A 27,276-nucleotide genomic window follows, 5' to 3' on the forward strand; every position below is an offset into this window, starting at 1 on the left:
ATCTTCCCACAGAGATATTATTAATATTTCAATAATATTCAACTCTGGGGACTGGACTGTGAAGGCCATTCCAAATCCTTAATCTTTCGTTCCTGCAAGAACATTATATTTACTGTATATCGAGGTATGTTTTGATATCCATTTTCATTTCAGATTGACATCCTTCAGTGACATTAGCATTTGTTTGTAGTTAGCCCTTTATTCCATCCAGATCATTTCTCCTGTGTCATTAGCTTGCACAAAGCAGTAACGTATAATATACATAACAGTTGACAACGTGTTCTTTTATTCAAAAGCTTTAGTGGACTTGTGGGCCCAATACAGACCCGTTCGTTAGGGACCGAATTCATCAATGATTTTAAGGATTTGTGCATGTGCGAATATGCGCATGGCAATGCCTGTTTGGGGTGGGCAGCTGGCGTCACGTAAAATCAGCACCTGCCCCGAATTTAGCGATTTGAGGGCATATTACATGCAGCCTAGCGAACAGTTCTGAATCAGGTACTTTATCCAACTGTACAGTCGCTTTTGGAATTGTGGACTGATTCGTCCTCAGCAAAATGGCAATTAGCCGCAAGCTGGTGTCAGCATTTATCTACCTGCTACGGTAGGTAAATTCTTGTTTTTGTAACATTTTTCTACAGTTGTGCTCATAAGTTTACATACCCTAGCAGAATTTGTGATTTTCTGGCCATTTGTCAGAGAATATGAATGATAGCTCACAAACTTTTCTTTCACTCATGGTTAGTGGTTGGGTGAAGCCATTTATTGTCAAACAACTGTGTTTACTCTTTTTAAATCATAATGACAACAGAAACTACCTGATCTAAAGTTTACATACCCTGGAGATTTGGCCTGATAACATGCACACAAGTTGACACAAACGGGTTTGAACAGCTACTAAAGGTAACCATCTTCACCTGTGATCTGTTTGCTTGCTCAGTGTGTGTGTATAAAAGGTCAGTGAGTTTCTGGTTTGTGAGTTATTATTCACATTTTCTGACAAATGGGCAGAAAATTACAAATTCTGAGTATGTAAATTCTGAGTATGTAAATTCTGAGTATGTAAATTCTGAGTATGTAAACTTATGAGCACAACTGTATATATAGATGTAGCGCCTCTCGCTCAGCTCCAGGGCTCGCCAGGCCGCCCCCGCTGGTGCGGCGGCACTCCATCTTACTGGGACGTGCGAGAGTCCCACGCGCGCGCATCCCAGTTCCGTTTCTGCGGGGGACGTGATCCCTGCCCATCTCCGCTTCAGGGAGATGGGCAGGAATAGGGGGGGGAAGCGGGTAGGTGGGATTGGGCGGCGGGGACTGGCGGGGAGCTCCGTTGTAAGGGGACTCGCGTGCGTCCCCTTCCGGCGGCTGGCGAATCTTCCGCCATACCCTGCCTGAATGACAGCGGCTTCATCTGTAGTTATCGGCAGTCTACAGCGGACATTTGAACACATCCAGATATACAGTAAGTGACAAATGTAAGGTAGTTTGATAGTTAAAAATGTAATTACCCAGGGAATATTGTGAGCAGGCAAAACAAAGAGTGTCATATTGGTATAAAGTTGCAGTGTGAACAAACATTGAGATACAAAGTTATTAAAGACGGATCTGGTACATATACGGTAGGTACATTTGGCTCACAGTTCCATAGGGTGCGAGAGGAATCTGCCTTCTGTAGTTAATGAGCAGAAGCTGTTGGGACCCATTACAGAAGCTTCCACAGCAAATGGAAACTGTCCTGTGTACTGTATTCTTTTTGTGCACTTTACTGATGTCCACTGTTGTGAGAAAGTTAAGCGAACAGTCTTATTTGGAAAACTCATATGAATCTGAGCATCTATGTTGCATTATATCTGATACGAAGCAGCTTATACAGTAGTGCCCTTAGGACTAGCATGGCTGGAAGCATGGTGCGACTCACTGATATAAGTCTCCAGTCTTTCGCCTTTCTTACCCAGGTTAAAGTCACATGCAGCATCTGCATGCAGTGCCAGCATCCTCACCCAGGGTACCCAGGCAGTGTACATTTATTGCATCAGTGGTGCAAATTCTGTACAAAATTGTGTGGTGCAGCTTATTGGAAAAATCTGCGATTTGTGGATAGGTGTACAGGACAGTTATGGGCCCCATACATCAGCAATTAATTGTGATCGCAAGTGTATGGGGCACTTTACACATTTGTTCAATCAACAAGTGGTTGTGTTAAAGGCCCCATACACCTGCGATCACAATTAAATGCTTCTCAGATCCAGTAATTTTTCCCCCAGATCAATTGTTTTATCAATCTAGCTGACTTGCCCACACATTACAGATTTGTTTCAGTGATCGGCAGATTTTTCCTGTTTATAAGATTGCATCTTCATATCTGGAAAGAGCCCATATATCACCTCAATCAATTGTCTTTTCACCTGTCACTCCTTGTCATAATTTAAATAATGGGCGATGCTATAAAACTATAAGGGGAAAAACAACACAGCTAGGGATCCCCCATGTTTTACAAACCAATACTGTGTTCTTGAGCTGGTGCAGGTTCCCAAAATACAGGGGAAGAAACAACTAGGGGTCCCCCATATTTCAGGAACCAGCACCGGGCTCTTAGAACAGGTGCTGGTTCCCAAAATACGGGGGGGGGGGGGGGGGGGGGGGGCGACGACAAAATGACTAGGGGTCCCCTGTATTTTAGGAACCAGCACCAGGCTCCACTAGCCAGGGTGGTAATGCCACAGTCAGGGGAAACGACATTGGTGCCGTGACCGAAGCATTCAGCCACCCTAGCTAGTCAGCCCATGCCGGGGATTCCTGGGGAGGTGGGGGGCCACCTCAAATAGAGGGGTCTCCGCTCTCCAGTGTACCCCAGGCATGTGCTGAAACCTGGGGCTATCCCCCGCAGACCTAGGCGGTGGGTGCAGGGTTGACAGCTGAAATAAAATAATATTGTTCATTACAGGAGTACCCAGCAGTTTAGTTCCAGCATGGTGGCATTTGGAGCACCACAAATGCCACCTTGCCAGGACTTTAAATTCCTGCAGGAACCTATAAGCCCCCTGTATTGAAAATATTAAAATAATACACACAATACATGTTTTGAAAAATAATTTTATTAAACAGCAGTCTCTCCTCACCTAGGGGAGCAGCAGCCTTTTAGCTCTTTTGCATGGCCGCTGCCCTCTACTAGGACTTTTGTAGTCTTCATCCAGGTGTCTTCACCCAGGGGGCAGCAGCCAGCTAAACTCTTTTGCATTGGCCTGCCACCCACCTGAGATACTGGACTTCAGGAGCACTTGAAACTTGACAGCTCCTCTCCTGCCAAAATGCCCGCCCAGGTCTGATGTATTTATATATCAGCCTGGGGGTGTGGTTATGATGGGGCAAGATCCTATTGACTGTTTAGTTATTTAACAAAAAACAACAAATAATAATAAAAAAGAAGCTGCAGCTTGGACATAAAATGCTGTAATGGACATAGAAAATGTCAGATCCCCGCCGCCGCACACCCCACCAGGGATGCTAGATGGCACAAATGGAGGACCCCTTCAGAGACCTTAACGGACTGCAGGCCACCCAGAGCCCCGCCACCACCTCCATTGGGGGGAAGGAGGAGCCATGGCCTGCCCGCTCCAAAAACATTAAAATAAACGTAGAGTCCCAGAGCCCAGCCACCGCACCCTCCCCTCACTGACCACAGGCCACCCTGAGCCACACAGCCACCGATGGGGGAAATTAGGAGCACAGGAGACACGCCACGTGTTCTGTGCTCCTGAGCCCAGCCGCCGACCCCACTCATGAACACTGTGGATCGCAAGCCACCCGAAGCCCTGCCACCACACAATCCCCCTGCCAAAGGATGACAGGTAAGCAAAATTTACTTAGGGAATGCCCACACATACAAAAATGAAACTCCAATAAATCCAGATTTTTAAACATGTTTAAAAATCTGATTCAGAAATCGATTGGCGATCCTGATCAATTTTTGATCGGAATCGCCAAAAGGGGGAGCCCACACATTAATGATTAATTGTGACAATCATCTCCAGAATGGAGGATTGCTACAATTAATTGCTGATGTATGGGGCCCAATACACTACGTATATTTACCAGTAATTTGCTATTTTGTTTGATCTTAAAATTGGATCTTTAAATCTGAAAATGCCCATACACCACCTAATTGTAATCTCGATAGCAGTGATGGATTGAAAACCACTGCACAAAAGACATATGGCCCTATACATTAGCAACTGCAAGTCCAATCCATCCAATGCAATCATGGGAGAAATTGCAAAATCTTCAAATCATGGATTGCAAATTGCAATGGGCACCTTAATTCATGGAATAGAAGCCTATGCACTTTGCTTTATTCTAGGTTTATTTATTCCAGGTTCATTTCCCTATAAATATCAAATGCTATGCTTCTTATCTGCGTAGCAAATTATAATGTTATTTTAATATTGCAATTACTATACAATAGCATTAGCATAATTGGGTGGGATGTGGACACACATTCCAGACAGAAGGAACAGTCACATACCCTCCAACATCTGAAAGGCAGAAATCGGTACACATCCAGAAAGGGGGCGTGGCCACTAGTAAAGTGGGCGTGGCCATCCCCTTTCCGAATGTGTACTCAGCATTTAAAATACAATAAAAAGTGAGCGCATATATATATATATATATATATATATATATATATATATACACACACAGTATATATATATATATATATATATATATATATATATATATATATATATATATATATATATATATATACATACATACATATATAATGTATTTCTGATGAGAAGAAAAGTCAAAAAATGTATCCTATTAATAAATCCTATTTAGGTGATAAGTCTTGTGCACCTTACCACAACTACTGTGGTAGTGACAGCCATACTTAACTAGTGTTGGCTGCTGTGGGGTAGTGATCCTATTGTCAATGACAGTTAGTGATCCGCTGATCAGTTCGCTTCACAGAGCTCTCTAGCTCTGGTGTGAAGTTGGTAGGAAACACTGTTGGTGGGTTAGTCTGCATCTGTGAAGTGGGGACTACTGCAGGGAAAGGGGGGGAAGTGTCTGCTGCTGGGGAAAGAGGGGGGGGGTTCCGTCAGGCGGGCGTTGGTGCTGGGGTGCACCGCAGGGTGCCGTCCCTTACCTCAGGTGGTACACCTGCACGGTTGGGGTCCACCGCTGCAGTCATTCCCCCCACGTCACTCCCGCCGCTGCTGCACCCCATGCTGTGCTAGCTCTCCTCTCTCTGCAGCGCTTGGTGTCCAGCAAACACCACTGCTCATGCGAGAGAGGGCTGGCAGACACACTAAGAGCGGGACATTCGGTACACTTGAATTTTGCCGGTATAGACCGTTTAATAATGGTACATATTAAGCGGTGCTTGGTCACATGGTTCTAGCACTGTACAGTGCTAAAGCCAACAGGACTGAAATCCATTTTCTGCTTTTCTTGTTATGTTAAGTGTTCCCTTTACAACCTCACATTCCAGTATCTACTCTTACCCTGTTGATTTCTACCCAAAAAACTACAGTGAACATTTTAAGAGTCTAGGTCAGGTTCTGCAAGAAATGAACGGTTTCTGTGTTGTTCTTACTCAGATACAGGGCTTTGGAGAATGTAATAGCTGCAAGCCTTTTAGAAACAGCATATAAATTAGATGTTTGCAAAAACAGGGAAGTAGCTGAATACACAAGGTTACAAGGTTCTCATAGTGATATCAGATACATGCCCAATGCTTTTCTGAAACCAATTCATCAACAAACACACAGACTTCTGGTATTCACCTTGTATCATGATACTGGGAACAATTGGTGAACGTATAAATGGCTCGAAGGAAAGTTATCACTTGAAATACCATTTGCCATAGTCGCTCTGAAAAACTCTGAGTGACCACAAAACTGGAGGACAAATTTATCAGTGTGTGTTCCAAATTGGGAAGATCTAAAACAGCTGGTCAGGTTCATGATGCTATGATGGAAAGTAAGAAGAAATGCATGTTTATTGCAACCGTCAAACACCTCCTTGTAGTTAGTGACTTGAAGGAATTTGGATCATCCGGATAGGTGTATCTGAGATTCAGTGGCGGATTCATTGGTGGATGCAGCACAGTTCAAAATTCACATCAGGGAGAAACACCAACTGCCGGTAAGTAAGTAAGTAAGTAAGTAAGTAAGTCCACCCCTGGAGCCGCCACTGGTGAGATGCAAATAATGAGCCAAAATCACCTACAAGACAAGTGGGCTCAAACATCTAACAAATTGACAGACAGATTGCCACACGTTTGCACTGCAGTGATTGCTGCTAAGGGCAGATACTTTGATGACCGAAATATTTAAGGAAATCAAAACTCTATTTTTAAACAATGTGTAGGGTACCCCACCTTAATATACAAATAATCAAAGAAAAAATAATGGACAACAGGTGATGATTTTGGCTGCTTAATATCGTGAAGGACTGTGATCAGTAACCCTCATACCTGAGATGCCTGAACAATTTGCTGCCGTTTCCAATTTTTGACGAAATAAATAGTTTTTGCATATGGTGATGCGCTGGTCTCTATTTCTGTCTCTACAGGATTGGATTACACGTTGCGATTTTAACATGCGTTTTGAACTTTTAAAGTTCAAAACGCATCGCATCGGTTAAAATAGCACCGTGTACCTGTGGAGATGCAATGCGATGCACGTCCCCACGGGTACAATATTGTATAGCACAAAAAGTATCTGCAGGCAGTACTTTTTGTGCTACATCGCATCGCATCAGTTTTGTAGTACATGCGATGCGATGCGATGTCCATTAGGTAACTATAAACTCCCCCCCAAAAAAGGCTAAAATCGCATCACAGAGAAAAAGGGGGTTTAACTCGTGGCCTGGTGGCCAGTAGTTAGAGGGCGCCTTAGTGGGTTGGTTTGTCAAGCTGCTCCTACTTGGGGGTGTCAATCCCCGGGTATGGTTACAAAATGGAAAAAAGAGGGTGGGTGGAGCGCTGTGAGCAATAATTGGTTAAGGATAAGTTTATAACATGAAAAATTTATTAAAATAGTAAAATAATCAACTAGTGCTATGCACTGGGTAGGTATAGAATTAAAGTATTGGACACAATGTGTTGCACAGATAAACAATAAATACAGAAATACATTAAAGGAAAATATACATTGGTATGAAAATAAAAATAGATAGGGTTGTAAAAATGGGTCTGATACTTATGGTCTGAAGTCCCGTTTACCCCAGGGTGGGGAGACAGAGGTGAAGTTGGGGTGATCCTGGGATCATTCCTTGGATTGCTGGGAATACTGGGAGTCCATTAAACCTTGCCGGATTCTTGTTTTCACGCTGGAGGATGCTGTTAGAGCCCCTGATGGAGTGTGGGAAATCCTCAACAATATTGCGGAATTTGTAATCCTGAATATGCAGGTGGTGGTTCCCAAATTGGTGTTATAGCTCTGTAGCCCAGGTATTGCAGAGTTATGGTAGTCAGTCTCCAAGTGACTGTATTGCAAATGAGTGGTAGGGAGGGATCAGACCAAAGATGCCCAATTAAAATCAGCAGGTGCTCCCTGACATGTTTCGCCGTCCAACTGACAGCTTTTTCAAAGGTGTAGCACCATGTGCAGAGTCCAGATTTTTATACCAAACTACAGGAAGTTCAATTAAGCAATTTAAGCTGATTCATTAACCAATTTTATACAATATCACATTTATTAAAATCATCCGTTTAATTATACATTTATATATCAATAGGAGGCAGACCTATTATCAAAGTAAAGTGTAAATACCTGTATTAGGGCTTGAGGGAGGCATAGAGGTGTATATAAGTGTGGTCACTGGTGTATATCCCATTGTTTCCGGGATCCGGAGCGCTGTGTTGGTATTGGCTTACGGGCGGTGGAACGCAGGTGACCCGCATTATGCGCGTCACTTCCGGGCTCCTTTGATCAAACACGCGCTGGAAGCCTCAGAGCGTGTGGAACGCAGTGAGCTTCCTGTTTGCGCGTCAGGTGTTGCTAAGTTACCGCTTTCTCTGTGCGGCTGGCGGCTAATTTGTATTGTCAAAAATATTGTCGCTGTGTAAGAAATGTAAGCAGTTGTTCTACCAGCTTACTACTTTGAGCTCAAAAACGGAGCACATCTAGCATATATATATGTATAATTGGTATTCATACATATAGTGGTTGGAAATATATATATGCAGCTGTTCTGCCAGCTTATTGGTAGTTTCTCAAAAATGAGGCACATCTGGCATATGTATAGATATATTTGATAGTAATACATATAGTAATTGTGGATATGGTATCGGTATAGTATATACTGGTTGTTATTACACATAAACATTATAATATGAAACGATTATCTTATTATTTGGAGAAAAGGCACAGTCAATCAGTTTAAGTGAAAATTAGATTCTAACAATAATGGTCATAGTTAGGGTTCGCATCACACCCGCACAGTACAGTAGATCGCATCGCATCCCCCTACAAGTGTCAAAATCGCACGGCACAAATGAAGTACAAAACGCACAGCACACATATCGGCACGTGTATGGCACCTTTATATACAGCATGACATTCTTGCAGTGCCTGACTGATGAACACATCTCCTGGTTTTAAGGTGACTTTCCCTGGCACTTATAGAAATTTTCTAATTGTTCAATTATGTTAACACGGGACCAAGGTCTTCGATATACAAAAAAGTTTTTATGGCTATTGAAAGATTTTTCGCGCACAGCATACATTGCTACTCAGTTAGAAGTGACAAAGTACAGAAAACATAAGGCTTTAAATATCCAGCCAGACAGTGCCTCTATATAGAACTTGGATATCCTGACCAATTCATTCATTTAAGGTTTTCCGATTGTTTTTAGTTTACCCCTGAAGAAGTCCCTTAGTGGACGAAACGCATCGGGTGTTACAACACATTCATGAATGTACAACAAAAACAACTTGAATATGTTTTATCCAGCTGAGAGACTTTTAATAAATAAAAGAGAAAAAAAAAACATTGATCCGTTTGCCGGACACGCAAACGGAATATATATATATAGCTTTGGACAACATCCCATCTTCAATAGAAAGCATATCTTAGTAAATTCACCCCTAAAAATCAGGAAGAAAATATAGCCAATGTGAGATATAAATAATGACCCCGGTCCTTGAAAGTGGAATTACAACTGCGTAGAATTGTATGTAAATGTTTTATTTCACATAGTGATACTCTAGAACACTACATTGATTAGACTGTTGAGCAAACACGATGATCTATAAACAAGTGTACTAAGCAAACAGATGTCTATGTACTCCTAACACTTTCACTGCTGACCTTATGTCAGACATACCGGAGCACAACAAATGACTGAACAAGGGGTTTCAAATATTAACTTATCTTCCATTGTAGTGTCAAAATATCACCAGAGCAATGGCATGAACATTTTATGAAAACTTCAAAGAAAAACAATATTAATCATAATGCTTATTTCAAAGTAACCATCACCTACATACAAGATTTTTTAGAAAGTTTACGGAAGCAAAAAAAAGAAAATTTCATAGTGAGAAGAAGAGCAGGTTATAGGCAGGAGGCAGTTGGTGATGGCTGCAGTCTCTATCCATCTTCCCACAAATATAGAGCTGGGAAATATGTGAAGGGATTGGGAAAGGGTCATTGCTTCAACCCAATTTAGGTCGACATGCATTGGGTCAACCACTGAAGGATGACAGGTTTATGTCAACACCTGAAATAGGCTGACATGACCAAGGTCGACAGGGTCAAAAGGCAGACACAAGAATTAGGTCAACAATGAGAAGGGCGACAGTCAGAGAATCGACATAAGTTTTCAAGTGATAACAGTTTGGTTGAGTCAAAAGCATATGGCCCACAAGCCTCTCCCAAAGCGGCCCTCCTATTTTTTTATTCCCCATTTATGATACTGTGCTCAGTTTTTGTGATGTGGCTGTACTATTTGTGCACCCCGGAAACTTGCATGACCCCATTCCTCTATGCCAGTGATTTTCAACCTTATTACCTTGCGGCACACTAAATAAGATTTTAAAATTGTCAAGGCACACCATGAGATCCCCATAGGGCAAAACACATTGGCCCCCACAGGAAAAAAAAAACCTATTGGCCTCCATATAAAAAACAGTCAAACTTGTCCTCACAGGTAACAAAAATAAAATACATTGGCCCTTTACATGAAAAGCAGAGACCAGTAAATAACAGTTGAACTGGTGGTGGCTGTAAACTGGTTTGGGCAACTCTGGATCTGGAGGCACACTTGAGAACAGCTCAAGACACACTAGTGTACCACGGCACAGTGGTTGAAAAACACTGCTCTATGCTTTATATGCAAAGGTTCTGCCCGCAAAATCATCATGTGCATGCCCCAAAACTCTGCATCAGCTACTTCTGCTCCTTCTTGGTGCCAGATCAGCAGACAGATATGCAGAAGAAGCATTATTTATAAGGCTTCTACTTTTTAAAGGGAGGCAACATGTATCGAGACAGCTATACAGTCTCTAAAAGTGAGCTTGAAGTGGTATGGGTAGATCGGGTTTGTGGAGCCCCATACCAATATCTTGTCTAAGGGCTCCATGGGATCTTAATCTATGTCCGATCCTCCTCCTACCATATATTTGTCTAACTATATGCCCTAGTTTGTTTCTTCAATTATCTTTGCCGCTCTGACTCCAAGTCCGATGTGAACCTCTCTGCTTGATTTGTCCTCTGTACCCTCCTGTGCATCAACCACTTCATGAATCCCCTCTTTCTATTTCAGTCTCTGGTTTTGTAAGTGCATCTCTATCTACCCAACTGTTGCTCTTAGTCCACCCCTAGTGTCCGTCTCCTCTATCCTCTTATCATATTTCCACCTACCATTTGCCCCAAGCACACCCTTTACCCCTTTGCACTTTATTTTTATTATCCCCTTCTGATGACCTCTCTATAATCCTGCTGGCTGCCCATCACAATCACTTAGGACAAACAGAGGCCCAAGTGTGCATAATGCCACATATATGATCCTAAAGCTGGCACATGAGCACTATATTTGAATTTCAAGCCTTGTTACTGAGCTTCTTGATGGGAAAAAATTGCTCAGCACTGTTCCTGAGAAGCTAGGCGAAGCAGACAGACCTCAATATAAGCTTCTAGGTAGGTGGCCTTCAATCAATGACACTTCACTTTTACCAATGCCTCAGGCTCTCCAGTGCTATAGAACCACAAAGGACAGAATAAGCTAGAACTTGTTGTTTCTAATTTACCAGAAAGAGATCAGTTACATGATCAGAATGCAGACATATAATACACATGGAACAGCCATTACAGAGATAGGCTGCTGTTCATGAGTTTTTTTAACAAGTGTGAAACTGCAAAGATCTTTGGAAATGTCTCATGTCTTGTGGGTTCATTTTGCAAGACCTCCAACAGACAGGTTGCCATATCGACAATTATTGGGAAACCCAGTCAAGGACTGGAGAAGGGGAGTGTAAATGTGTCACATCTACTACAGTATCTGTGGCCACAAAATAAATAGAATCAATAGGCACAATTAGTTAATGGGTAATGTGTAGGTTGTGATTCGGAGTATGTACAATATGTTCATGGCCACGGACTACTGTATATATCGTTGGTCATTTGAAAGATCGCACAGTGTGTACACATTATATCGTTTGACCGGTATCATATAGTTTGCATGTCGTATAATGTGTGCCCAGCTTAAGTGAAGACCCCCATAAGTACAATACCGTAAATCCTCTATGATCAAGAACAATACAAGACATTTTAAATGGCATGAAACACAAAAGAGATTCATCTGATTGGAGCAGGCAGGGAGCAGAAGGGAACCATAAGGAATACTACAGAACATCTCAAAGCTTTGGTCTTGGAAATGAATGCATGACTTTCAGAGATTGATCAGGTCAATCTAAATTCATTGTTCTTCATGAGGTAACAATTCTTAGACCAGGGAATTGTAGTAGATGTTGTCTGAACTATAAATTGCAGTAAATAGGTTTAGAGGACACAACCTGATTAAGTTTTATGGATTGAAAGGGTTACATCAGCATTTGCCAATAATGATAGAAAATAAGGCACAACAGTTAACTTGGCAGAATGATTTCTCACCTATGTACTGTCAAATTAACATATTTAATTCTTGGGAACTTATGTAGCATATTAAATTCAACATTAACAGTAAAGCAAAGAAAATATTCTACTGGAAATAAGGATTTAGCTAATACAGTAATACCCCTTTCAGACAGAAAAAAAGACCCGGGAATTTCCCTGCTCTTGCCGTGTCGACCCGGGTTTTTCTTCTGTCTGAAAGGGTCAACACGGGTCTAAAGTTCCAGGACTTCGACCCAGGTATTTACCTGGGTTTTTCCCGGGTCTGTATTCCAAAAACCCGGGTCGCCGGCTGTCTGAAAGGAAACGACCCGGGTTTTTGGGATTATTACACATTGTTAGGCACTGATTGGCTCTCCTGGTGGGGTGCTGGCTGATTGGTTGTGAGGATAGGCTTCTCTGATTGGCTGGGAGGGCATGGCAATGGAGCTGGCCTCTGAGGTCATTAGGGAGCTGAAAAAAGGATAGCATGGCCCACTGGTAGAAGCAAGAGGTGAGAGCTGCTGGCAGTGAGAGGGGAGGAGGATATCGGCAAACAGATGACTGGGACAGTCAAAGATGCCACAGTGTACTCAAACATTGCAAATATACTAACAGCCATGTGAGGTAACATGTACCTTCCAGTATATAAAAACAATAAAACTTGTTTACAACATATCCTTGTGTCATGCCATGGTTAATGCAATGCAGTGAGCAGTCACCACCCACTTTTGATGACCTCATCTCTGTGTGCCTTTAAAACTGTCCTATTCTTATGACACACAGAGTTTTGCAGGAAAAATCCAGCTTCTGTGTGAAAGGGGTCGACACGGGAAATACCCGGGTTTTTGCTCCTGTGTGAAAGGGGGTTAAGTATACTATTCGACTGGAGAATGTATGCTGCTATCTTTCTGCTAGGTCAATGGGCCTGATTCAGACTGGATCGCACAGCTGCTAATTTGCCGCAAACAGCGATCAGGTAAATGCCGCTCTGCTATAGTGAAATTCCACTCTGAGAATTAATATCACCACTGATCGAAGGCTCTGAATAGCTCTGGACATGTTGGCTGCGATGGAATCAGACTGATCAGGGCAAGAGGTGACGTCACACACCCTCCCCTAAAATTTTTGGGCACGCCTGCGTTTTTCTAGGCTCTCCTGCGGTTTTTGTAGCACTCCCACTAAACGGTTGGCTTCCACTCCCAAATGCCGGCTTCCTGCCAATCACCTTTGGAACGGCTAGCGAATAAAAAAGTTGCAAGATTTCAACGCTGGATAGCAACGCCCAGATGTATGCGCAGTCTATCTATAATCGCACAGCAGCAATCAGGTCTGAATTGGGCTCAAAATCTTAAATTTAAAAAAACTGTGTCTAGTTATGCTAAGTATTTTGTAAAGCAAATATACTAAATTAAAAAAAAACTGTGTCTAGTTATGCTAAGTATTTGCCATCCACATACCTCCCAACTGTCACGATTTTAGAGGGACAGTCCCGATTTTCGGGTCCTGTCCCTCTGTCCCACCCGCGGCAGGCATTGTCCCGCTGCGGGGGGTGGCAGTTGGGAGACCCCCCAATCTAGTAGAATAGACGCTGTGAGCATGCGCACAGCGTCTATTCTCGTATGAAAATGAGGTTGCGGCTAATTAGCATAATCCGTGCCCTCATTTGCATACGCCCCGCCCCCTTTTCGGGCGCTCGCGCGAGTGTCCCTATTTCTTCAAGACAAAAGTTGGGAGGTATGCATCCATCAGAATTTTTAAAAATTGTATTTATTATATATAATATATAGGGTGAGATTTAATAGGATGAGAGTTTCATAAAGTGAGAGATTTGGTAAGAAATCTCCAGGTTTTTTTAAAGCGGCAATCATTTACACTGCTAAACCAGTTTGATTTTGCAGTGTAAATGATTGCCGCTTTAAAAAAAACTGGAGATTTCTCACCAAATCTCTCACTTTCTGAATCTCTCATCCTATTAAATCTCACCCAATGTACTAGATAACAACATTCTAGCTAGAATTAGCCAAGCTGTCTGCACGCATGACTCAATGGGTTAATAGACCTGTTACTTCTGTCTACATGTATAGTGGGATTTGCTATACTGCATGTTATTCAATTGATGTTTGGATTCACTATAAAGTGCTATGAAATACAGAACATGAATATGAATATGAGGGAAGGTAGAAGGATCTCTGCAAGGATACCCAAGTCTGCATTCTATGAGATAAAGCCCAGGACAATTGGATATAAAGCCAAAATGTATTCATAAAATATACACTATTTCCATGGATACAAAATATTTAAATTTCATTTCAATTGCAATAAAATTTCAATAGGAATAAATAAAACATAAGGTAAAAGTAAAAAGTTACAAGGAAACACATTAGCTTATAAACATTGCTGTTAAAGATACCAATAAGTAACACTTGTATCGGAACTTGCAAAGTGCGGCAGCACGGATGGTGTAATTATTAGCATTACTGCCTCACAGAACTAGGCCATGTGTACAATTCACACCATGGCCCTGTGTGGAGTTTGTATAGTCTCCTTGTACTTGCGTGGGTTTCCTCCGGGTACTCAAGTATCCTTTAACAATCCACAAATATACTGGTAAATAAATTGGCTCCCAACAAAATGAACCCCAGAATGAATGTGTGTGCGTGTACATGTGGTAGGTAAAGGTGTCCTCCCTTGCACATCCCATTGCACAGCTCAAAAACTATATGCTGCACATACTTTTTGTACTAGATTGCATTGCAAAACGTATGCACTGCAATCTAATCCAAATTGGCTACAATAATTGTACAGTGTATCGACACCTTAATAAAGATTGTAACTGGTAAAGTACATTTCTTTATATGAATGACCAAAAAATAGGATCCCGCAGGGGAAATCATCTCGTTATAATTTAAGGTACAATTTCCATAAAATGTATGGAGTCTCATTTCTGGTGATTAAGCATTAGATGTGGTTTCAATAGGCTGAGAAAATACAGTAACCATGGGGATTTCAGAAAAACACAAAAGAAACAATAGTGAATGAGGTACTCACAGAGTCATATGCTGTTAAAATCCTTTTCATGACCTCTGGAACTGTGCCTTGTAGCTCCATTGTAGGATACTGATCACTGAGGTTCATTACTACCACTGGAGTGTTGTCAGGTCCGGCTAGTCGGGTGGATAGAGCCATTATACACTGCATAAGATTAGCTACAGGAGACAGTCCACACAACTCTTTGAATGAAACAACCGCAGTCTGTATGTACAAAAACAAAGCAAAAAAACAGTCATTATTTCTCAACATTAGTGTGACCTTGACAAGTGGTATATAATACAGGTATTATGTGACAACATTAACCATCCTGAACTAAAAAGCTTTATTCGTATGCCGTGTGTTTATTAATCTAGAGCAGGGGTTCTCAAACTATTTTGCTCTGGGACCCCGTCGGATAATAAAAATTATTACAAGACCCCAGCAAGTTACCACAGAATGGCCGCCACATGTGTGGTCAGTGAAGTAAAGTGACTGCTATTGTGACAGGGAGGCAGTGGGTAATGAGGGGATGGAAAAGGGAAGCAGAGGGTGGTTACTTAATGAGTTATCCCCTGTCCCTCCCTCTACAGGCACACTAATCTGATGGTCAGCAACATGGAGTCGTGACCCATGCTGAAGTGGTCGGGACCCACTTTGGGGTCAGGACCCACAGTTTGAGAACCGATGATCTAGAGGGATGATTTATCAAACCTCTAAATAAGACAAATGGAGGCGTTTGTTGCTCATAGCAACCAATCAGATCAAGATAAAGTAAGAAAGAGCAAGTGACTGTGCACCTGGAAAAAACACACTGCAATGCAAAGTGTGCGATTACATACGTGCATTAGTTTGCATGCAAGATAAATACTGGCTGCTTTTGTATGTAACACATGCTGGACAGCCTTGTTTTTACAATGCAGTTTAGAGATTTGAGTTTGGCTCTCTCACATCTACATCGCTGCATGTTACATCTGCCCCTCCTACAGTGCAGCATGGTTTTACCAGATGCAGTAACTTTATGGCTTTGGGTCAAATTTGGACCCAATGCTTTGTGTACATCTCCAGTGTTTTCAGATCTGCACATATACAGGATTGTACTGTGCAAGTGCTTGCAGTGTAATTTTGGGGTGAGGAAAGGTGGTGATGGGGACAGTTTCTCAAAACAAATGTGTGTTGCGTGAGTTCTGTAGGAGTTCCATGGCCAGTGTGTGCTTTGTTCAGGGCAAGTTTTCAGTATTGGCCTCAACAGCGAGAGGAGGCAGACATTGAGATTTGGGTTCATTCAAATTACCGATGGTCACAGCTAATTCATGCACAGCGCTTAACTCTATAAAAAATGCAGGCAGTGGGCGTCTTTTGCCTTTAGGCGCCTTCTGCGGCATTAGCATATTTTTTGCACAGCAGCTGCCTACATCTCTGAATCAGGCCCCTTATTCCCAATTTAGGATCAAGCCTCATGTTTCAACAGTCAACAGAAACACTCTGCTCCATTTGTAGAACATGACTGACTCTAGGACATCTACAAGGCAAGGTTTAATCTAACTGGCAATAGAGTTGCTGTTAGAAACTGGACAGAAGTCAAAGTTATAAATGCATCAAATTAGAACACAATGAATGAATTAATGTTTAGCTTTGAATTGTGGTGAGGTAAAAATAGATTCTGCAGTTAAGGCCACAGTCCATTTCCTCATGCCTGCACTCTCTCAAATGGATTTACTGTTCAAAATCATTAGTCTTCTAGAATTCGGAAAATACCCAGACAGTCAGGGTCGCCAATAAGGGGGTGCTGTGGGTACAGCTGCCATGGGCCCGGACAGCTCATTTTGCCCACGCAACCCCCCCCCCCCACACACCCCGACTGCCTCCGCTGCGCTGAGTTCAGTGCGCTGAACAAAGCAGGTCCCGAAGGGCAGGTTTATTCAACCCAGGACATCGGTGGCCAATTAAAATGCTGCACCGGCCTTTGAGCCAATCAGAGCTCGCGCACCGGCAGCCAATCAGAGTGGCTGCCGGTACATGAGCTCTGAATGGCACACCAGTCGGTGCTGCATTTTAATTGGCCGTTGGCATCCTGAGTTGAAGTATTCTGTGCTCCGGGACCTCCGGGCTGCAGCTCAGCGGAAGAGGAGATGGGGGAGCAGGAGCTGGGTTACGGTAAGTCAAGTGAGGATGGGGGGACTGGAAATGTGTCCCGGGCCCCAAAATTCCTGATGGCAGCCCTGCAGACAATACTTACTCCCTGAGACAGCTGCTGAACTACAGATGTGACATGCTGTCATAAGGAAGAACAAGGGCTAAATCAGGGTTGCCTACCTTCGGGGAGAAAATGCTCTGTTCCTGGACTTCCCTGGTGATGATTACCATCTCCTGTTAAGAGCTACAGTAGGTAATTGATAAGAAAGGGTTTTTCCCACAGGTGATGGCAATCATATATTACCAGGGCAGTCCAGCAACAGAGCATTTTCTCTCTGAAGGAGATGGTCAGGTAGGCGACCCTGGGCTAAATTCAGTGACGCATGGTCTCTGCAGTTTCCATGCAGTCTGGCCAACCGCATGGAAGCAGCTGGCGTTTAAAGGTTTGGATGCTAGCAGTCCTACTGGGCCTCTAGCAGCTGTCGTGGAATAGCAGCGCATATATTGTTACCTGGAAGTGCCTGATTCTGTGAATGGTTGCGCACCTGGCAATAACCAAGAAATCCTGGCAATGAGCATGAAGGTAATATATATATATAATTAATGCACAATGAAGGCGGAAATGGAGGGCACCAGAAACTTTTTTGAGCAGGGAGGATGCAAGATTTCTAGTTACATCACTGGCCATATTAGTGGCGAAACAGTGGGGGCAGGGGATGCAGCTGCTATGGGGCCCGGCAAGCAATCCCCTGCACATATTTGTGTTTTATTTATTATTAATACAAAAGCACCAAGCAGGAGCAGGGGTAGCGCGCAGAGCGGGGGAGGACGGCCGGAGAAGCATAATGGACAGGGCGAGCCAGTAGAGCACTCCGGAGCAAGAATACGTGCAGGGTGGGGAATCCAGAGTAGCATGACAGGCTGGGGGAGCCAATGTAGCGCACCTGGCCAGAGCCGGAATAGCGCGTCACGCTGGGGGGTGTAAGCCGGACTAGTGGAGGTGGTGTGTTACGTAACCGCCCAACATAACCCTCTGGACACAATGCTCTGCTCCTGGACTTCCCTCTTAATGTATGATTACCATCACCTGTGTTGAACAGGTTAATGGATCAGAAAGGTGCTGCAACACAGGTGATTGTAATCATACATTAAGAGGGAAATGCAGGAACGGAGCATCCTCCTGGAGAGGGTCATGTTGGGAGGTATGGTGTTACCGTGTCTGACAGTCACAGAGCGCATGAAGCCTGTGTGTCATTCATACCCGGCTTTACATGTCAGACCCGGTGCCTGCTTCCTGGAGAGGAAGAAAGACTCCAGTGTCCAGAAGTCCAGAGTGTGACTGCAATGTGAGTGTGAGTGATGAAAGTCCTGCGGCTGCTGTCTGGTGAGCTGGGCATCTAACATGTGGATACTAGTCTATAAGAGCAGTATATGCGGTACTTGTTTCCTAGCACGGCGCCCATCGTATACCATCGCATACCACTAATTAAGGTCCTAAGACCCACACTGTACAATTTTAATATCGCGTCGCATCGCATGCCATTGCAATGGCATGTGATGCAATGCGATTTCTAATTGTACAGGCACCCTGATGGGTGATTATTATGTTAAATGCACTCCCATTGTTAACGCCACCCTCACTATCAACGCCAACTCAAAGCATGGCGAGCCCGTGAGGGGCAGCGGTACACGTCCTCCGACCTTTTCATACCTCCACTATCCACGTCGGCATGGAGTTGCATTTATATAGTGTGGCGAGCGTAGCGTGCCACCAAGCCCGAAGCCTGGGGATGCGGAATACATGTGTGGCGGGCTCGCCACACTATATAAAATCAACTCCACGCCGACGTGGATAGTGGGGGTATGAAAAGGTTGGAGGACACGTACCGCCGCCGCTCACCACGCTTCAGGTTGGTGTTCATAGTGGGGGTGGCGTTAACAATGGGAGTGCATTTAACATAGTAATCACCCATCAGGGTGCCTGTACCATTAAAAAATCGGGTCTGATCGCATCGCATCGCATGCGATCGGGTCGCATGCGATGCGATCAAAACTATGGCATAAGATGAAAATCGTGGGCGCCGTGCTAGGAAACAAGTACCGTATATGCTAATGTTAAAATAAGCTTAAAATTATTTATTTTCAGAATATTTTAAATCTGTTTCTAATCCTATACAGAAGTAGAGTAGCCATGTGATTGTTTCCTGCAATGCGGCATACTGCGCTGCGCTGTGACTATTCTCAGTCAGTGATCACTCCATTAGGATTAAATGGAGCAATCACAGCACGGCGCAGTATGCTGCATCGCAGGAAACATTCACATGGCTACTGTACTTCTGTATAAGTTAGAAAGTAAATAGCACTACATATTATCACAAATTATTTTATATAGTGCACACATATTCCGGAGCACGTTAAAGAGAATATTTGGCCATTCACATCAATCCCTGCCCTGGTGGAGCTTTACACTCTAGTGTTCATTCTAGCACCCGCCATCTTTGAAAACCCATGCAGTTCCTGTTCCCTGCCTGGGGTGTCACTGTCTGCTGTGGTGTTTGTAGCACAGGTCTGGTTTGCATATCAGTGCTGATATACAGACCACACTGTGCTAGAAGCACTACAGCAGACAGCGACACCCCAGGCAGGTAAGAGGAACTGCATGGGTTTTCAAAGATGGCGAGTGCTAGAATGAACACTACATTCAGCATGCATTGTGCAAATTGAGTGATTATCAGACTACTGCACAAGCATACCGTACGCAACACACATGTCCAAGGGGAAATAGCAACTGAAAATGGATACGGTTTGTAATCAACTTGCAGTTTGACCGACAGGAAGCCAGCATTTCTATGGAAACCAATCCTACACTGTGCAAAGATGACATGACCACATGCACCAAGGAGTGACCAGCACTCCCAAAGCACTGTATGTTCCCCTTCCTGTTCTCCTCTGCTATGATGAACATAAAGGCCAGTGATAAAGTGATATACATATTATAAGTATCACAGATTTATTTTTAGAGATGGAATATGTTGGCAGGCAGTCCCAGATATAAATTATAACGACAGGCCTGTGAATTACTGATTGCTAAGTACAGTATGCCCTAGTCTGTGTAAAACACAGACACACACCAAATCTCTAGAGACGCTCTAATCAACAAGTACAGTACAGCTTGAAATAAAAATGTATAGTAGAATGACAGAAGGATATCAAGGGACTATAACATGCTCAGTGACATTAACACCAAGAAACTGGTAATGAATAGTGGACTCACCCTCCCTTTTCACTTTCAATTATGAACTGAACTGCAGCATTAATTGTATGGCCACATAGAATAAACACCATTAGCAAGGTTTATAATAAAATGTGTAAATGAATGCTGTAAGTTGGTAATCATGAGCTAATTATTATTATTATTGTACTCCTTTTGATCACTATCCCCTTATTATACTATATATTCTGTCCCTAAACCTACTTTATTTCTAAAATTAAACATTTCAATAAAAAGAATGATAGAAATGTATATCCTATGTCAGTGGTTCCCAACCTGGGGTACTAGTACCCCTGGGGGTACTCTGCATACCAGTTGGGGGTACTTGAAAATAATCTTGGTAATGGCGGAAGATGAAAAAAAGTATTTTGATGGCAGAAGAAGACCCATTGCCATGGAGAAGAACCACGTTGTCACGGTTCTGTCTTCAGCGTCATCAGCATCATAAGTGTTTCCTTGTGCTTTTGCCTGACTAGCAATCCACTGGGAGCTTTCCATGCTGCCCTCAGACATCAGCAATCATCTACCCTGTGCTGACAGGTGGAGGAAGCAGCGGCATTAATCCTACAGGTGTGAGTGGGAACCCTGGAGACAATAATACCCCTTTTACACCAGAATACCGGATCGGACCCGGGAAATCGAACACGGGATATTGCCAGGGCATGCCCTGCCTCAGACCCCATTTACACTGCACTTCAATCCGGGTTATTCCCGGGTAAGGCCCTTTTACACTGAAAACGGATCAGCCCTGTCTTTCCTTGCTGGTGTCATTAAAAATGGACCTTTGGGCTGTTTGAGATGAGGTCACAAGAAAGGGAAAAGGGAGGGGGTGGGTTCTGCTCACAGCAAAGATGGCAGACGGAGTGGCTGTGTTGCAGTTTGTGCTGTACTTTTCTGCAATAGAGAGTTTGAAGCAGCTTCTCAATGCCACCATTGCAGCAAACCTTCCCTCAATGATTTAAAATAAAAATCAGACAGAAATCTTCCAGTTGTTTGCTTTATAATGAAAATATGCATCAAACTGTACATACATTTCACATCTTGTTTATAGATGTAAAGAACAAGATATGAGAGTCCAACTGGGAATAGAGAACAATTGTAAAACTTTGTGCCCATACAGTTTAACATCATAGGACACATTATTATAAAATAGAACTGTATGGTGACTGCTCCTATAGAGAATCACACAAATATTCAGCAATAAAGTGCAACCTTTCTAAAGACTATAAAAACATTAGTGCAACCTTTTTGAAGATTTCAAAAATAAGTAAAGTGCAACATTTTGGAGCAATATTTGAAGACTTTAAAACTTAGCTCAAATTCCGGTACACGGAAAACTCTGGGGACTCTAGGATTGGCGGGTCACTACTAGCAGCACTATTGCCAAAGTTATAATTGGGCCCTCTGTATTCTGGTGTCAGCTGGTTTGGTTGGGTAGATGTGGCAGGTTTGAAACTGACACCTCTATTGTAATGATCATATGGGTTGGGTGGGTAGTTAGGTGGGTGGTGGGGATGTGGTGCAGGTTGTGTGAAAAAACCTCCAAATGTACGTTCTAAAAAGGACATTTGCCTATCTTGCATTGCCAGCAATTGAGACATAAATGCCTGCTGGTTCTGTCTCTCAGCTTCCAAATATTTGTCCATGCGAGCATCCTCCTTTGCTTGGACATCAGTATCCAATTGGCGTAGATGGTCCACGATCACCGATGTCATCGCTTTAGCCGCTAGTTCAGACCGATTAAGCTTTTTCTTTTTGGCAGGAACGCTGTACACTGTAATTTTAAAAAAAAATTAACATTATACTTCCATGTTAAGTGTACAATAAACAGCAGTATTGTTTGCCAAAATGTGCTAGTGGCCTTCTTCCACCTGCATGCTCGCAACATACTGCAACAGGTACTGGGCCTCATCCCGCCCTAACCCCACGTTGGTTGTTTAATGGGTGTAAATATATTGAATGTCTACTTACAATTAGAACGTAATGGAGTGCTTCGATTGGGGAGCGTCGGCTGACTGTTTTCTTCCACAACATCATCTGTGGCTGCTTGTGCGCTGTCAGACTGCATGGAAGCATCCATTATATTCTCTGCTGCACCATCATCACCAAACAGCAGCGGTGAAGCCGGGCTCATGTGTGCTGACATCTGCGTGGCTTCAGAAGGCGTTGAGACTGGCGGGGACAGCTGGGAAGCCTGGGTAGTCGGTACATCATGGCTGTCCTGGCTGTTGTCCGTTTGGCTGCAATGGGGTGCTATGGAGGAGGACAGGGCTACAGGGTTGCAGAGTGCCGTGTTTCCAAACGCACTGTAGCACAGGTCATAGTGCACCCAATCGGGCCTAGCTGCACCGCTTTTCTTGCGCTTCTGGTCATTCACTTTGCAGAACTGCTTCCGCAGAGATTTCAATTTGTTTACAACCTGCTGTTGGCTGCGCTGAATACCTCTGGATGCCAGCAATTCTGCGATATTGCGATACACCACTGCATCCCGAACGGTGCCGGTCATTTGGCGGCGAATCTCCTCATCTGCCCTGATTTGCAGGAGCTCACGTACCTCCTTGTCAGACCAGTTGGAAGTGGACATGATGGCTCAGATCAGGCTTGGGGTCAGCCAAACTGGAAAACACTGCACAGGCAGTGTGTGCTGCAGCCGATGAGACTGTGGAGTCAGCTTGTAGCGTGGTAGCGCGGTAACGCTGCTGCTGCGCTGCTGCTGCGCTGCTACATGCGCCCTGTGCGGGTCTCCAGCTGATGACATCATCTGCCAGAGCCGCAGAAGCTCCAATCAGGTCTTTGCGCCCCTCTTCCCACCAAATAACCCGGATAATGGCCGTTTACACTGCCCTGAGCCCCGGATAAGCCCCGTGTCCGACCCTGAACATTTGCCGGGTCAGATTCCCGGGGAACAGTACCCGTGTTATTTTTTTTCACCCCATTTACACCAAGCCCTGCCCCGGACTGGAGCGGCAATATCCCAGGTCCAAAGTCTGGTGTAAAAGGGGTATAAGCAACCAGCGGCCAGACATGGAAGGGCACAATTCCTGTCCATTACTCCTTAATATAAGGACATGCATAAGGATAGGCATACCGCTCACTTCCTCTCCACCCATAAGTACTGTCTATATTTCAAATTGAGAGTAGGGGGTTCTCATCAATGAAAAGCCTAATCAAGGGGTACGGGAGAGAAAAAAGGTTGGGAACCACTGTCCTATGTAATAAAAGGCTAAAAGCTGCTCCTCATCTCTACAGAGGAAATTGTAGTGCACACTGGTGGCCACTAGACTCTACCCAGCAGAGCGATTCAAGTATTGCTCTGTTTGTCCACTCACAGTGCTGATATTACTATTATGTTGTCATTTTGGCCGGCTGGTAACTAGTATAAGATATACTGTATGTTAAAACCAAAAATATTGGGGAAGCTAATTTTCCCTTCACAACCTTTCATCGGGAGGGAGTATAGGATGTGGGATATATAGTTGACTATTCTAATAACAAGCCAATGGCACATCAAATCTTCCCCATAGTAAGAGATTATCCGCTAGCATTCCTTCAAAGGTAAACATTATGTTAGTGAAGCAATGAAAATTCTAATCCGAACCAGATCTGTCAAACACCTTGGATGGGGCGTTGAGGTCTCCCCCAGCTATCAAAAAAGCTACAGAATATCTATACATTATAGAATTTTCAATGCCCAAATAGATTACTCTATTACTCAGTCGGGGATGAACCAATGGTTGCCAAGTTTTCCAGCCCTGACATGTGAGCGGTTGTTAAATCACTAATTAATTCATGAAAACTCTTGCCAGCAGCACAATACCAAGAGATGTTCTTGAATATTTTTCAACGGGCATGTTACTCGCCTAAACGACATTTGGCGGGTACAGTATGACAGATTACAATAAATGCCTTAAGTGTATAACTCCAGAAGCAGATTTGGAGGTAATTCAACACCGCTCGAGGACCAGCGAGTGCCATTCTGATACTATTATTTGTAGTACAGGGGCACCTCAGGGAACGGTTTTGGCACCATTTCTCTTTACCCTCTATACTGCAGATTTCGCATATAATTCATCAACCTGTCATCTACAGAAGTTCTCTGATGACTCTGCTATTGTGGGCCTTATTGTAGACGGGAATGATGGGGAGTACATAGAACTTGTGCAGAACTTTGCTACTTGGTGTCAGGGGAACCATCTTCAACTCAATACGAGGAAGACTAGGGAGTTGGTAGTTGATTTCAGGAAACGTCAGCATACCCCCCAACTCCTGTGAGTATTCAGGGAATGGATATTGAGATTGTAAGAACTTACAAGTATCTGGGTTTTCATCTGAACAATAAATTGGACTGGACTGATAATTCTGCTGCTTTGTATAGGAAAGGGCAGAGTAGACTTTATCTGTTGAAGAGACTGAGGTCCTTTGGAGTGCAGGGAGCGCTCCTGAAGACCTTCTTTGACTGTGTAGTGGCATCAGCCATATTCTACGGAGTGGTCTGCTGGGGCAGCAGTGTTTCAACAGCCGACAATAATAGACAACAGGCTGGTAAGGAAGGCCAGTTCTGTCCTAGGAATGCCTTTGGATTCTGTAAAGATTGTGGGTGAGAGGAGAATGATCAGCAAGATAACATCATTATTGGATAATGCTTCACACCCTCTCAAAAATATTTTGACGGATCTGTGTAGCACTTTCAGTGATAGGTTGCTTCACCCTCGATGCTCAACGGAGAGGTACCGCAGGTCTTTTCTACCTGCTGCAATCAGAATGTACAACTGTCATGGTCTGTAGAGACCTACATGTTCTTAGATTCTAGATTTATATTGTTTGGACTTCTTATCTTATTTGCTATTTTAACCCTTATCTGTACTTGAACCTTGCTGTAACAATTGTAAATTTCTCCATTGTGAGACGAATAAAGGAATTCTATCTATCTATCGCTAAGCAGCGCTCATTCGCCGGCACCCAGCCGAACACCAATCCCTCCACTCGCTGGTAACATGTGAGAGGATGTATGTGAACACATCTCTTCGCATGTGGCCAGAAATAAAAGTCGTGTCAGCCGAAGAGGGGCCTGTCTGACTTCCCAGGGAAATGACCGGCGTTTTCATAGGGACGCCAATCAAATGCCGGCAGTTACCCTCCAGACGAATGGCGGCTTTCTCATCTTACCCATCAATGGCCCCAAACAAACTTTATTTTAGACTAGGGGGAAAAGATTTAGATTGGCCAATGTGAAACCATCAACCATGGCTGCATGTGCAGCATTGGCTTATGCCAAGGCAGTGCATGTACCCTAGCAGTGACCCAGCACATGTTCATCTATGTTGCAATACATATGGCCACAAAATAATAAACATGGTGAGAATGATCACATCAAAACAGATACACCTCCCAAAAAACGCTGTCTGCCTTAGTATGAAGCCAACTACCGATAGAACAGACAGGCTGCAATGTGAACCCGCCACTTTGCCAAACATCTGGCTTTGGGATAGACAAGTATATCAACTATTATCAAGTATGTACAGGTACGGGCCTAGCTTGCCTAACAAAAATTGGCTTTCAAAGCGGACATTGCTGCAAAGTGATAGTTTTACCATCATACTAAAAATATCTTTGTTAAAATAATACATAGCCTTTATAATAAAAACAAAACCAAAACACTGTGGGGTGTATTCAATGCGGCCATCGAGGGGCTTAAACGGCGGGGATCGCCAAAAACAACCGATCCTCGCCGCATAACCCCTGCGCCGGCAACTCACCCTATTCAACTTGACTGGGAAATCCTCGCTCCAAAAACCTAGCAAGGGGAAATGGCGTGTGCAGGGGGTCAGTTGAATATTGACCCTGCGAGCTGTGACAGCGAGCAGTCAGCACTGCTCGCTGTCACAACTCGCAGAAAGCATTGAATACACCCCTATATTGTCAGTTGAAATAATTTCTATTTATTTATATGGGATATTACAAAATGATGTGTTTTCTTCTATGGAAAACGCTGCGGAAACATTGCAAAGCATACGCGTTAGTCACATTAAGTCACTATTGCTTGTCAGACTAGAATTATATTACTCTCTTTTAAACAAAGCAAAACATCAAAACTGTGAATTAAAACAGGATCCTTAAATATTTATTTAAGCCACATGCTACCATTGTGAGGCTCAGAGTGTTGTTACATAAACAAATATGCTCGAGTCGCTAGTAGAACTGCTGAAGAAGCTATTAAATAAAAGGAACAAAAACATTAAGACAAATAATCCAAATACAAGAGACAAGATAAAGCCAGCCGGGCTGAGCAATATTGCAGATGGAGTTTGCTGCCAATTCTGTGACATGTTAATTATTTTGGTTATTGGAGAAACATAAAAGAGGTGTTGGGTGGTTAATGAAACAGGAGGATACATTGTGGATGGTTTATTTTGTAGACATCATTATGTCCAAAATATGGTATTTAACCCTTTCAGTGGCAACGATGCTGTGAGAGATGTGCAAAATATCCACTAAAACCGCCAGGGTCAAAGGTCGAGGAATATGAATCACTTTAATTATTGCCGGCAAATGATCTGAAGTCAATGACATCCAAAAACACCAGTCGCTGTAATTGAGCCATTTTTAGCAGATATTTTGCACATCTCTCACAGCAACTTTGGCACTCAAAGGGTTAAGCAGTGATCTTGCATAGGGTTTGTTAAAGGATTATTTAATGTACCTACTGTAGCGTTTGCTAAAAGACCAGTTTGTATCGT

General features: G+C 43.4%; 2 protein-coding genes across 2 annotated transcripts in view; both read right to left on the reverse strand.

The window, feature by feature from the left end:
• The window catches only part of PLCL2 (phospholipase C like 2), a 190,314-nt gene that overhangs the window by 58,419 nt on the left and 104,619 nt on the right, over positions 1–27,276 (reverse strand). The window contains exon 4 of the mRNA XM_083188785.1: positions 15,154–15,357. Coding sequence (XP_083044911.1) covers positions 15,154–15,357 — 204 coding nt within the window. The remainder of the gene's footprint in view (positions 1–15,153; positions 15,358–27,276) is intronic.
• On the reverse strand, positions 21,137–25,700 carry LOC146080979 (uncharacterized). Its single transcript, XM_083188784.1, has 2 exons — positions 22,511–25,700; positions 21,137–22,313 (listed from the first exon to the last, which is right to left on the reverse strand). The coding sequence occupies exons 1-2, from the start codon at positions 23,121–23,123 to the stop codon at positions 21,850–21,852; spliced, it is 1,077 nt and encodes a 358-aa protein (XP_083044910.1). The 5' UTR covers positions 23,124–25,700; the 3' UTR covers positions 21,137–21,849.

The sequence above is a fragment of the Crinia signifera genome, chromosome 5 (genome assembly GCF_055691185.1).
Source record: "Crinia signifera chromosome 5, ASM5569118v1, whole genome shotgun sequence".
NCBI classification, from domain to species: domain Eukaryota; kingdom Metazoa; phylum Chordata; class Amphibia; order Anura; family Myobatrachidae; genus Crinia; species Crinia signifera.

Excerpts from the sequence above, each read along its gene's own strand:
- LOC146080979 (XM_083188784.1), bottom strand. The coding sequence starts at position 23,123 with ATGTCCACTTCCAACTGGTCTGACAAGGAGGTACGTGAGCTCCTGCAA. Across the intron at positions 22,314-22,510 it reads CACTCCATTACGTTCTAATT|TGTACAGCGTTCCTGCCAAA; the intron begins GTAAGTAGACAT and ends TTAAAATTACAG.